The sequence below is a fragment of the Tupaia chinensis genome, unplaced genomic scaffold (genome assembly GCF_000334495.1).
Source record: "Tupaia chinensis unplaced genomic scaffold, TupChi_1.0 Scaffold140218_1, whole genome shotgun sequence".
Classification (NCBI taxonomy): domain Eukaryota; kingdom Metazoa; phylum Chordata; class Mammalia; order Scandentia; family Tupaiidae; genus Tupaia; species Tupaia belangeri.
Window position 1 is genome coordinate 338,888 of NW_006200097.1, and position 13,345 is coordinate 352,232.

The 13,345-nt window shown below is 37.2% G+C and overlaps 1 protein-coding gene across 6 annotated transcripts in view; it reads left to right on the forward strand.

The window, feature by feature from the left end:
* Positions 1 to 13,345, forward strand: part of CEP295 (centrosomal protein 295) — a 48,937-nt gene that overhangs the window by 16,514 nt on the left and 19,078 nt on the right. For 5 of the 6 annotated variants that reach the window (XM_006162556.3, XM_014593302.2, XM_006162557.3 and 2 more), the window contains exons 7-14: positions 1,626 to 1,766; positions 3,489 to 3,672; positions 3,877 to 4,044; positions 7,304 to 7,525; positions 9,442 to 9,534; positions 9,968 to 10,071; positions 12,634 to 12,771; positions 13,074 to 13,171. In XM_006162556.3, coding sequence (XP_006162618.1) covers positions 1,626 to 1,766; positions 3,489 to 3,672; positions 3,877 to 4,044; positions 7,304 to 7,525; positions 9,442 to 9,534; positions 9,968 to 10,071; positions 12,634 to 12,771; positions 13,074 to 13,171 — 1,148 coding nt within the window. Of the gene's footprint in view, positions 1 to 1,625; positions 1,767 to 3,488; positions 3,673 to 3,876; positions 4,045 to 7,303; positions 7,526 to 9,441; positions 9,535 to 9,967; positions 10,072 to 12,617; positions 12,772 to 13,073; positions 13,172 to 13,345 lie in introns of those variants that run through there. The other variant, XM_006162560.3, reaches the window with a different exon arrangement.

Consider the following 13,345-nt stretch of genomic DNA (forward strand, 5'->3'; position numbering starts at 1 on the left):
CACCACTTACAAATAAAAAAAAAAAAAAAGATTAAATAATCTCTGGGGTCAGCTGGTTGTGTGGTGGTTGAAATGGCTGGATCCCACATGATTGACTCTATAGTTTAATTCCCAGACCTGGTGGCTCAGAGTATACGCCAGGCATGTGTGTGTGCATGCCCAAAGTCCCACGTGCATGCCCAAGGATAAGAATGAGAGGAGAAGGGATTATAGCAAGGCCATCCCCTGGGGCAGGGATTTTCTTCTTTCCTTTCCTTTCTGTCTCTCCCCAAGCATATGCCCTCTGGCAAAACTTAAAAAAAAAAAGAAAAGAAAAAAGAAAGAAAGAAAGCTTTTGTCCAAATATGATGTAGAAGATGCAGAAGTATATTTAATATCATGGTTTCTCATTTTGCTCATTTCAAATTATAACTCATGAAGAAAAATTTCACAAGCATGTTTTTTAAAGCAAATTTCACATATTTTTCATCTTTTGACTACTAAAAAATTAACAATTATAAATTACATTGACAAAAATCTATAGGGATTGTCTTCCTAAACCATTTTTGTAAAACCTTGTTTTGAAGTTTGGTCAGTTACAATAAAATTTGCTTTGAATCCCTAATTTTCTTTCTTTATTTTCCTCACAAATTTTACATACTTTATTCTTGAAAACCTCATTTTCTAAATGGAATGAAATGTTCTTAAAGGTTATTTTGTTTAATGTCATGTATGTTATTATGTTACAAAATTTTACAGAGATTCTCATTTCGATTTAATCTGATCTTTTGTTATGCCTAATGTTACTTGGATTTCCGTAAATATTTATTGACTCAAAGGGGATATGTCTTTTTAGTAAACTTGTTTTGCCAGTGCACACTTAATATATTACCATCAGTCTCTATACCAGTTTTTCTTACTATCAAAGGATTTTTAATAGTTTTACAGATAAAAGTTAATAGCTTGCATACTTGTCATTGGTTATTTCAGCTCAGTGACAGAATTTCAGCATACAAAGTACATAAAAATTTTTTCACACCTAATTACATTTATAGTGTTTACTTCTATTTGTAAGTGAACATTTAGATAGTAAGTATAAATCCAGGTTATAGACTCCACCCTTTTTTTGTATTAATATTGTTATGTTAGTAAAGTATGATGGCTGACTATACTATGATATAATTGTTGGTTATGCACAAGATCTAGGAAACCAAAAGTTACATCAAAGTAGGTGTTTTGGCCTCCCTGAAGTTAAAGCCAAGAATCAGAGGTTGGCTAAAAAATAGACAAAACTCTGTTTCTCTTAAGTTATTTAACTTACATGACCTTAACTGTTTGTGATTTCTTAACTACCACCCTTGTGAGTGTTCATTTTTCAACAGTCACTTTAATGGAATTTGTTTACCTGAAAAACACTGGAGGAATGAGTATAGCCTAATATGGTTTGAAATAAGTAACTTGTGAAACTTTATACTGAGTATTTGACCCTTTTTATAGATGTGTGCTATTGATAATTATGAGCATTTCAAAGTACAGCTCTTGGTACTGTTTAATTTTATATAGGTGGAAAACATGATTTTAAAGTCATTTTTCTTTGTTCCATGCTTTTAAAAACATTGTCTAAAATACTATTGATTGACTGCTAGCCAGATGCTCATTTAGCTGCTGAAGAAGAAGCTAAAAGATTGGAAGAACTACAAAAACAGGCAGCACAAGAGAGAATGGAACAGTTTGAAAAGGCACATGCACGAGGTTTCCAAGCAATGAAAAAGATCCATTTGGCTCAAGTAAGATCGTGAATTCTGATTGTGACCACTACTGATAGACTTACCCATGAGCTGTAGAACTGCTTAACGAAGGGCTCAAACTGAGGAGAGAAAGCTGTCAAACATGGTCTCTCAACCATGTGATTTCAAGTTGCCCTGTTTCCTTTGCCTTCTTGTTTCAAGTTCAGGTTGGGTTGAGCTATTCTTATGGTGTATTGATGTTCTAGCATTCAGATTAGATGAGTAATTCTCATCTAAGTCATAAAACTATAGAAAAAAAAAGCAATAATGGTTAGTGGTTAAGGATTTGAGTTCCACAGTTTGTTTGCTTGTATTTACTTCCATTCGTTGCTGCTTTGCTGTTTGATCTCAGGCAAGCTACTTAACCTCTCTGAGTTCTGTTTCATCATCCATTTTATGAGAATTAAATGAGTTTAATAAAACTTACAAAATGTGCATAGAATTTCATAAGCTCACAGTATATTTTAGTGGCAGTGGTCATTGTAAATAATTCAAGCAGTATAACATGCCAAGCTTTCAGTGAGCCAGAATAGTAAACTTTTTCCAGCAACTTTGAAGTTAATGAGATGATTTGAATATAGATTAAATGAATCCATTCATAATTTGGTTCTTTTTTTAGGGTATTTCAAAAAATGTTTTAACTTTGCAAAAGAATAAGTAATGTGTTTATGTTATCAAACACATATATGACTCTTCATCTTCTAGGCTTAGTGTCTTTTATTTAAATAGTGATTCAAAATCACATGATCTCACTCCTAATGAACGATTTCCTTTTCTCTGTCTGAAACTTTTTGTTACAGACCTTATTGTGACTGAGACTTTATTTCCTGCCATGTCTGTTCTTAACCACTAGATCGTTGGAAAAGTCATGATGTATGTTTCTATGGAAATGGCGTCATGATTTTCCCAGCAGCTCAGAAGTGTTTCACCTCTATCTAGATCTCCAACTTTATCTTTTCTACTTAACCACCCTTGCCCCTGCGTGCCTTCGCTATAATGAAGTGTACTATTCTCTGAATATGCCTCGCCTTCACCTCCACATTTTGTGCTGCAGTTGTTATTGTTTTACTTGTGCTCAATCTCCTTTGCTCACATTTATCTGGGTAAATGCTCATCCCAAGGAGTGAGCATTCTTTCCTTATCTTCCCTCCTTATCCTTTCCCACCAAACTTCTGTTAGGAAACCTCACTAAACTGCTACACTTAAATTTATTAGACACACTTCTTAAGCTTAAAAACATACCTGCAGGTCTCCTTTAATCAAGGGCATTCATACAGTAGGAAGTAACGGTATCCGTTAAGCATAGTCTGGGTCTTGGTGCCTATGTGAGCACTGGAACCAAATACATTTTAGGAGCCATGGCAGCTTATAGAGGAAGTAAGTTTGTGATTCTTCTCAGAAAAGAGAATTGTAACTGGCATACCCTTATGAAACTTGACAACCTAACCATTACTACCCTCTCATTGTGCTTGCTACTTGTTTATTGGTTTCATTACTACACTAGGGTGGAGATTGTGTCTCTGGCACTTAATATATGGTCTGGCAGTTGGCAGGTATTTGTTGAATGGATAGATTAACTAATGTCATTTGTGGCAGGATAAATGGCAGAGAAGGGAAGAGAAGTTTAGACTGTTCATGACTTCCCCTTCTCCTTCACTGCTTGTGTTACTAGCCTAAGCTCGTGACTCAGGTGTGATGAATTCTTTTTTTTTTTACTTGAAGAATCAAGAGAAACTAATGAAAGAACTGGAACAGCTCCAACAAGAGGACCTGGCACGTAGGAGACAGACCGTAGCACAGATGCCACCACAACTTGTTGAACTTCCGTACAGACGCAGTGAAATGAAAGAAGACTGGCAGAGAGAGCTGGAGTTTGCCTTTGAAGACATGTACAATGCAGACAGGAGTAAGATATTTTCTGTAGACTTTCAACAGTGCATTTACATGTTTTGTTTGTAGTGATAAAGCTGTTTTTATTTTGAAGTGAGTTGTCAGTTTGAAGAGGCTCTTATTTTAGATATTAGAAATTGTGCTGGCCTTTAAAATTTTATGATCCACTTCTTTTTAGTAATTTCAGAATGGAACAATGTCTTTATATTTCTTTCTAAAGAGGTAAAAGGAAACCTAATTTTACACCTTGAACCTGAGCCTTTGCCCACTGTAATGGATCAAATCCAAGATGATGAACTGGACCTTTCAATGGAACAAGAAAACTTGGGTGAAACTGAAAACCTTCAAGTGATGGAAGCTGAATTGATCTGTCCTGGTGAAAAAGACGGTAAAAACCCCTTCTGAGCTGAGTATTAACAATATTTCACAGAAAAAAAGGTGCTAATTATTAGCCAATAGTTAGAAAAACTTGATCTAAGTATTTCTTTAATTGCTAGAAGGCATGTGCTTGCCAGAAAGAGAGAGAGAGAGGAAGCACTCCGCATGGAACACATCCCACTGTAGCTCCCTTTGCTCCATTTTTCCATCCCATCAGAATTTTGGGCACACAGGCATACACACCTGGCTTGTTTTTCAAGCAACCAGCCTGGATTCAGTCAATGGTTGGCTTGTAGAATCTAGCAGGTTACTTGGCTAGTTAAGCTGCTTGGGAAAGTTATCTGGTTAGACAACTAGTTAGGCAGGTTTCATGACTAGTTAGCTGCTCATTCTACTAGTTAACCTATAAGACTACTAATAAAAGGTAGTAGAAGGCTACTTATCTCATTGGACTACTGGTTATATGGCTAGATAACTTGCTGGAAAGTTATGTGGGCCAATAGTTAGCCACTTAACCAGTTTTTCAACTACTTAGCTGATTAGAGGACTAGTTAAATGTTCACACTGTTAGACATTTGTTCAGACTAGTAGTCAAAGGACTAGTTGGTGGTTTAAGTGACTGGATATCAGATGACTAACTGTTTAGAGAGCTAGGTAAGCTGGTTGGACAAGTAGTTAACTGCTAGCAGTACTAGTTGAGAAGTTATATTGCTAATCAAATCACTGGTTAGGTAGTTAGAGAACTAATTAGCTGGATACAGGACTACTTCAGGCAGTGATTAACTGGTTGACTAGTTAACTGTATCAGCAACTTGTTGAACTGGTTAGAATGCTAGTTAGCTGGTTACATGACTAGTTGAACTTATTAGAGTCTTGATATCTAGTTAGACAAGTAGTTAGGCAGATTAGGTGACTAGTTAACTCATACTACTACTTAATTCTTTAGGCTACTAGTTAACCTACTAGACTATTAGTAAAATGCATAGTTAGGATGTTTAGATGACTAGTTAGCTGCTCACTCTACTAACTAACTCTTTAGGCTACTAATTAAGGTATCATATTACTAGTGAAAGTTGTTAGAAGACTAGTTAACTGCTCCTCTTGCTAGTTAACTTGTCATACATTTGTTGAAACTGCTGGTCAAAGTGTCTAATTTGGCAACTAGTTAACAAATTGTGCAACTAGTTGATAAGCTAGGCAACTGGCTAGTTAACTAAATGGTTAAACTTGTTAGCCAGTTAGATGACATCAAGCAACTAGCTAGGTGGTTTTGTAACTTGCTAGGTGATTTTTCACTTTGGTAATTATTAGATTAGTCAACTGGTTGGGTATCAAGTTAGTTGGTTAGATGGTTCTTTACCTAATTAGACCACTAGTTGAGCCACTAGTTAGCTGCCTAATTAGCTTTATAACTAGTTACCTAACTAGATAAAAGTCTAGCTAACTAATTAATTTCCTACATAATTAACAAACTAAAAACCTACTCAATGTTTAGTATTCAAATATGCCTAACTGGTTCTGATTGGCAATGTAGCTAACTAGTTAACAAGCTAATTTGTGAAATAACTAGTTGACTATATATGAAGCTTAACTCACAATCTAGTCAAATTAATAGTTTAGTCACCCAACAGTTTATTCAACCAAGTATTAATAACAAACTAGTTGGCTAACTAGTTGCCAGGTAGCTAGTTTTGATAGCTGATTAGCTAGCTAGTTAGGTCATTAGCTAACTAGATATCAAACTAACAGACTGTTCGCTGGTTAGCTTAGCAAACTGGTTATTTATCTAACTATTTATCTGGCTAGGTGGCAACATAGTTAATTAGGTAGTAGATTAGTTACCTAGTTTTTTAGCTGGCAATGTTGTTATCTACTTGGTCACCTAGTTTGTCAACTAGTTGGTTGCTAACTAGTCTTTTGCCTAGTAGTTTGACAAGGTAACTAGTGGAAGGAGCAACTAGCTAACTAGTCTTCTAACGAGATAAATAGCCACCTGAATGGTCTGCCAAATAGGTAACTAGTAGCCAAAGGATTCCTCTAACTAGTTAACTAGCCTGAAGATTAATCTTCTAACCAGTTAACTATTTCTCTAACAAATTAACCTGTCATTTAGTGAATAAGCAGCTGGGCTGTTAAGTAGTCAAATAGTCATTTACCTAGTCATTTAGCTTGTTAACTAGCCAGATTACCTTATTTATCTACTTATTTATGTATTTATTATTTTTAATTTGACCAGGAAGAGCAAGAGGGATAGGATAGTAAGAAAGCAAGCTGTCTGGTCCTGGATTTGAACTGCAGTAGGCTGTGTGGGGGTCTGGCATCCTGATCACCATGGCACCTGTTGACCCCAACCAGTGTGTTTTTCAACCCTCCAGGGCCATGATGTGAACTACATGGATGGCCATGTGGAATCCAGCAGCCTTCGTCACTAGATCATGGAGCCAGCCAGCCATGACGTGAACTACATGGATGGCCATGTGGAATCCAGCAGCCTTCATCACTAGATCATGGAGCCAGCCAGCCCCACATTTATTGTTTAAATTTGGATTGAAATAGTTAATCCTCAGGGCCAGCAGGTGGCTTAGTGGTTAAGGCACTGGGCTCCCAATGGCTTAGTGCAGTTAGAGTTCTGGGCCTGCGGCTTGAAAATCATGCTGATATGGAACCAGCAGATGGCATAATGGTTACGTTGCTAGACTCCCATGTAGTTGACTGTGGTTCAAATCCCAGACCCTGTGACTTAAACTCAGGCCAGGCACATGTGCATGTGTGGCTAAAATCCCGAGAAGAGAATGGAAGAGAAGGGATTGTGGCGTGGCCATCCCCACTAGGGGGTGATTTCTCACTTTCTGTCTCTCTGTCTTTACAGCCAGCCCACATGCCCTATAGCAAAAACCTCTCCCCTCCAGAAAAAAGTCATGCTGGGTCTATGTGCGTGTGTGCCCAAAATCCCAAGAGAAGAATAGAAAAGAAGGAATTGCAGTGTGGTCACTCCCCCTTGGGGGTGATTTCTCATTTTTCCTCTCACTGTCTCTTTTAGTCTCTTTCCAGCAAGTACATGTGCCCTATGACAAAGACCTTAAGCAAAAAAGAAATAGTTATTCCTGGTTAAAAAGTTATCGTTGCAGTCAAATGGTATTGTTAAATCATAAATGCTGAGGAAAATAAGTTGTGCTTTTGTTTTAACAAGTGGTGACCGCGGTAACTACATATTTGCTTGGTATATAATGGGTACTATTCAAGTTGTTGGGTTTTTTTTTTCCTTTTAGTTCCTGTGGTAATGAAGACACAACAGGTCCCTTCAAAAATTCTTTTTAAAAAATTATTAAATAAGATCCGAAGCCAAAAATCTCTCTGGACAATTAAATCCATGTCTGAGGATGAAAGTGAAGTGACTACGACTATTAATGAAATTGAGAGTAAAGCACCAACAATTGAATCAGGGACCATTGCCAGCGAAGACAGAACATTATCATCTGGGCAGGAACATGGTAGTTTTCCAGTAGTATATCATTTTATGGCACATAATTACTTTTTATGTTATTTTAAAATGTATTCATACTTGAAAAAAGTCTAAGAGGCAACAAATGTTAAAAACTTGAGCAATCTCCTAGACTGCATTCAGTATAATATTATGGCTTATATATATATTGGGTCACTGGAAAAGTAATGATGCATTTTTACATAGAAAAATATGTCATTACTTTTCTGACAGCCCAATTATTTATATTATTTCCCGTGTAATTAATAAGTCAAAATGAACCAGTTCTCTATTGAAAAATTAGACTATTTCTAGATTTTTTAATTTCTTGGACTGAAGTGGGAATCCTGTTAGTGACATCTTTGCCAACAGCTTTAACTATTTCCTTAGGAAAAAATGTTGATAAAATCCCTGAATCAAAAGATATAGAAATGTTAAGGGTTGGGGCCAACAGTTGGTATAATGGCTATGTTGTTGGACTCCCATATAGCTAACCATGGTTTGAGTCCCAGAATCGGTGGCTTAAACTCATGCTGGGCGCGTGTACATGTGTGCCTAAAAGGAGAAGGCATTGCAGCGTGGCCATCCCCCGGGGGTGGTGGTGGTGGTGATTTTTCACTTTCTGTCTTTCGGTCTCTCTCTGACTTTCTGGTGAGTGCACGCGCCCTATAGCAAAAACTTCTCAAAAAAAAAATGTTAAGGGGAAACAGTTTATTGTATTAGTGTTTCTTTTGCCTTCTCATCAAATATTTGATTTATTTGTGACTTTTATTTTTTGATCATTAAGTACAGTAATACTTGCTAAGTATGAGCCAGTTGGTGGTATGATAGTTAGGCTCTGTATCTATATGGCCAAATCTGCTGTTCGAGGCCCAGACCCAGTGGCTTGAAAAACACTCTGGGTGTGTGTACGTGCATGCTCAAAATCCTGAGGGTAGAACAGGGGAGAAGGGATTGTGATGTGGCCATTCCCGCTGGGGATGACCTCTCACTTCCCTTCTCTGTCTGGCTCTCTGTGGCAGGTACATGCACCCTGTGGTAAAAATGTAAAAAACAAAAAACAACCTCTTAAATGTATTTTCAGGGACTAGCAGTTGGTGTAATGGCTATGTTGCTGGACTCCCATGTAGTAGACTGTAGTTCGAGTCCTGGACCTGGTGGCTTAAACTCATGCCGGGCATGTGTACCCAAGATCCTGAGGGGAGAATGGAGAAGGGATTGCAGTATGGCCATCCCCCAGGGGGCGATTTCTCGCTTTGTGTTTCTTTCTCTGTCTCTCTCTTTCTGGCAAGTGCACGCGCCCTATAGCAAAAGCCTCTCAAAAAAAAAAAAAAAAGGAATGTTTTTTTCAGAACTTACAAAGACCAGGGCCTACAGGAGTCGTGATGGTTAAGGTCACTAGATTCCCACATGGCCAACCACAGTTTGAGTCCCAGACCTGGTGGCTTGCTTTCTTACTTTCCCTTTCTCTCTCTCTCTGGTCAAATTTAAAAAATAATGACAACAAATGGGATTAAGTAAATAAATAATTCTTTTAAAAAAAGTTTAAAAGCTCATAGCAACAGTACATCCTCGAATTTTATAAACAAATGAGATTCATGAAGCCTACTGTTTGTTTTTTTTCTCTTGGATTTTATCTTTTGGATTCTTTTCTGGACTTGAACCATTGTTGGCAGTGTAGGAATCCAGTGTCTTAACCACCACACTCTATGGACACTTCTTCAGCTTCTTTTTGGTCTTTCATCTTATGTATTAGACCTGTGTGTTTAATGGCTAACATAGCCGATCATCAGGAAGATAAGTGACTGAAAGACATTCGGGGAGACTGAAATTGAATTGTTCCCTGAATACCTATTTTCGTTATTTTGCTCATATTTAAGCTTGATGGTGATGATGTATTCATAATAATGATATCCTCTATTTCAGTTATTGAAAGTGATACACTAACAATTGAGTCTGGAACACTTACCAGTGAAGATAAACCACTTTCATGTGCTGTTGACTCTGGAAAGGAACAAGGTAGTTCTTTTTATCACAACTTCAAATTAATCTTGTTTGATTCTTAACATAATTTTGCTAATAAAATTACATGTAATAAATGAATTAAAGGGCATTACAGTGGTGTCAAAGTTCTAAATTACTGGGACCAGCAGTTAGTGTAATGGCTATGTCGCTGGACTCGCACATAGTCGACTGCAGTCCGTGTCCTGGACCCGGTGGCTTAAAACTCACACCAGGCACGTGTGCGTGCGTGCGTGCCCAAGATCCCAAGAGGAGAACAGAGGAGAAGGGATTGCAGTGTGGCCATCCCCCCTGGGGGGTGATTTCTCGCTTTCTGTCTCTCTGTCTCTATCTAGTGAGCACACGCACCCTATAGCAAAAAAGAAAAAAAATCTCCAAAAAAGAAATTCTAAATTACTAAAACTAATTTTTGTTTTGGGGATTCTCATAGAAATAAATGAGCCTCTCCCTGTCACAGCTGTAGCTCAGAGTTCAGTTCTACTTCATCCTCAAGAAGAAGCAGCCAGAATTAGAATGTCAGCAAGGCAGAAACAGGTAATTTAAACTTTTATTTTTAAGGGTTCCTTTCTCTAGGTACCATAATTTTCTTCGACCTTTAAAGTTAGTCTTCTGCCTCGTCTTACAGAAACATTCAACTGCTGGAAACCATTTTGTCTTTGCTTATACTGCTCATTTGACCCTTACTGTATCTACTTTATGTTTTATACTTTTGTGTATATTTTATCTTCCCTATGAAACTTGTGGGTATTTTTTTAAGTATTTTTTTAACTTTATTTATTTACTCATATATTTTTTAATTTGACCAGAAAGACCCACATACACACACACACAGAAAGTGAGAAAGCAAGCCACCAGTTCTAGGACTTGAACCATGGTCAGCCATGTGGAGAGTGTCTAATGCCCTAACCACCATACCACCTGCTGGTCCCAAAATTTGTAGGTATTTTTAAAGGCAAAGACTGTCTTCTCTAAAAAACTTAATTTATCCTGATATAATGCTTTGTATATTTAAGTCCTCAAGAAATATTTGTCGAAACTTACAAAAGCTTGATAATTAGACACTGAGGTGGGCTTTGCACTCCCGAAAGTTTTTCAGAAAATAGTATTTCAGGAGAAACAATAAATTCAACTTTTTAAACTATAACTTTGGTCTTATCTACTCCTAATAAAAGATTTTTATGACACAAATTACCTTAAAGAGGGGGTAAGACTATGAAGCTGGTCAGGTCCTATTCGTTGTGTTTTTTAGAAATTCAGTTGGGAAAAGAGCATTTGCTCTTTACTCTTTACAAGAAAAGAGTATTTCTTGTCAAATAAATGTTTCCCAATTGGTATTTTCGGACAGTATTTTCCAGGAGGATTTTCTATGATGATGGACATGCTTCACATTTATGCCCATTATGGCAGGCATTAGCCACATGGACTGTTGATTACTGTAAATGTGGCTAGTGTGACTGAGGGAGTGAACTGTAAATTTTATTTAATTTGGGGACCAGCAAATGATGTAATGGATACATTGCTGGACTCCCACATAGTCAACTGCAGTTCGAGTCCCAGAGCCAGAGCCGGTGGCTTAAAATTTCCGCTTTCTATCTCTCTGGTGAGTGCACGTACCCTATAGCCAAAAAAATCTCACTTAAAATTTTTTATTTAATTAGAATTAGTTTAAATAGTCATATGTACCTAATGACTAATATATTGATAGTACACTTGTAGAGGTGCTATGAAACTCTTCAACTCGGTGGTTTCTATGACAGGAAAATTAAGGAAGATGAAGACAGAACTCAGCTGTAGCCACTGTTGTCTCATTAGGAATCAAGACAATTTTTACATTATTTATTGACTTATCCTCTATTTTAATGGTCAGAGGGCATGTGCACTCACCAGTAAGAAACAGAGGGTCATGCTGCAATCCCTTCTCCATTTCTTCATCCTGTTGGGATTGTGGGCACACGCACATATACCCAGTGTGTTTTTCAAGCTGCCAGATCAGGGATTCTAACCATGGTCAGCCACATGGGATCCAGCTCATTAAACCACTAGGCTATGGGGCTGGTCCAGTAATAGATATTTATATTTTCCTTTAGTAATTTTTATTTGGGAAATGAGATCTTTCTTCATTTTCTCTAGTAAAAGTGTTCTTTTTTATGAAACTTCACATGCCCGCCCTTTTCTGCTTAACCAGTGTTTGACCTATGTAGTAGGTACTGGATTTAGCAGGCGGACAGACTAGTCTTTGTCCTCAGTAGAGTAACTCAGGTGTATGTTTGGATTACTTGGAGTGTATGTGCATTTGTATAATATTCGGGTTTTCATGTCATCCTCTGCTGTTTTCTTCCCTTCTGTTTTATGTCTGATAGAAAAGGCACAGATGTTTTTATTATACTATCACTTGTCTTCTGATAACTACGTGTCTTAGTGGTTATGCCTAAGAAATCAAATGTATTGGGAGGCCCTAATATTTCATTTCTTTAGTCATTATTTATTCTAAAAACAGTGTAAAATTAAATATGTGAACATAAAATTTGGCAGCGTCTGCAGGTGGTATGGTGGTTAAGGTGCTGGATTCCCACATGGCCATCTGTGGTTTGAATCCCAGACCTGGCAGCTTACTTTCTCACTTTCCCTCCCTCTCTCTCTAATGAGTGTGTGTACTCTGTAAAAAAGAGGATAAATTAATAATAAATAAATAAAATTCAATATTTTTGTAAAAAAGAGTTTAAATTAATAATAAATAAATAAAATTCAATATAATAATTTTTTTTAAAAAAAATTGGCCACATATCATTTGCTGTTTTTCTGGAGGTGGTTCTTCAGTGGTGATCAGGATTTCTCTGGACTGAAAAAAAAAAAAAAAAAAAAAAAAGGAATAGTTAATAGGTTTATGCTTTCTTTCCCTTCCCTTCTGTCTCTTTTTACTTCTCTTTTTCCATCTCTCACTCCCACCCTCCCTCTAGCAGTGGCAAAAGTAGCTAAAATCATCACCACTTACTTCTGGGCTAATTGGTACTCTTGGTATCTTTGTAATGTAATGCATGTAACCTTTATTTTATATGAGCTTGTCATTAATAGATCAATAGTATTTTTGTTTCTTAGATAATGGAAATAGAAGAGCAGAAGCAAAAGCAGTTGGAATTACTTGAACAAATTGAACAACAGAAGTTAAGATTAGAAACCCACTGCTTCAGGGCTCAGCTGGAAGAAAAAAGAAAAACCACTCAACAGCAGACTGAGGTAGGGTACGGAAACTCGCTCCTGCACACATCTGAACTTTCCGCTAGCTGTGTGGCTTTCAACTCCCTGCTTCTGCAGGATGCAGTTTGACCACGATTTGTGTATAATGCACAAATTGAGCTTTTGGACTTGGCTCCAAAGGAGAATGGTTGTTTACTCATTTCTTACTAATAGAAGTGACTACCTTTTTATAAAATATATACAGCTATATGGGAGTTTGCAATCATAGAACTTGTTTCCATTAAATACTTCAGTTCTTGTTTCTGAGTTTCCTTTTAATTCATAGCTTTGTTGTTGATTAGGTTGGCACTGCTCCAACATCACGCACTCTGGTTTCTGATGAAGACAGTCATCGACAGATGATTCGTAACTATCAGCATCAGCTTTTACAACAAAACAGGTATTAGCTAGGGCGTAGTTTATCTGCGATAGTGTGTAGTTACATCTTCAGAATTTGTTGTTTCATTTGTATGAGGACTTAATTGGGATTCTCTTAGAACTGTGGCGTATAAATTTCCCCAAGGACAGTGTAAGTGTTTTTCCTCTTCCACATAATTGTGGCCAGTCTTAGATG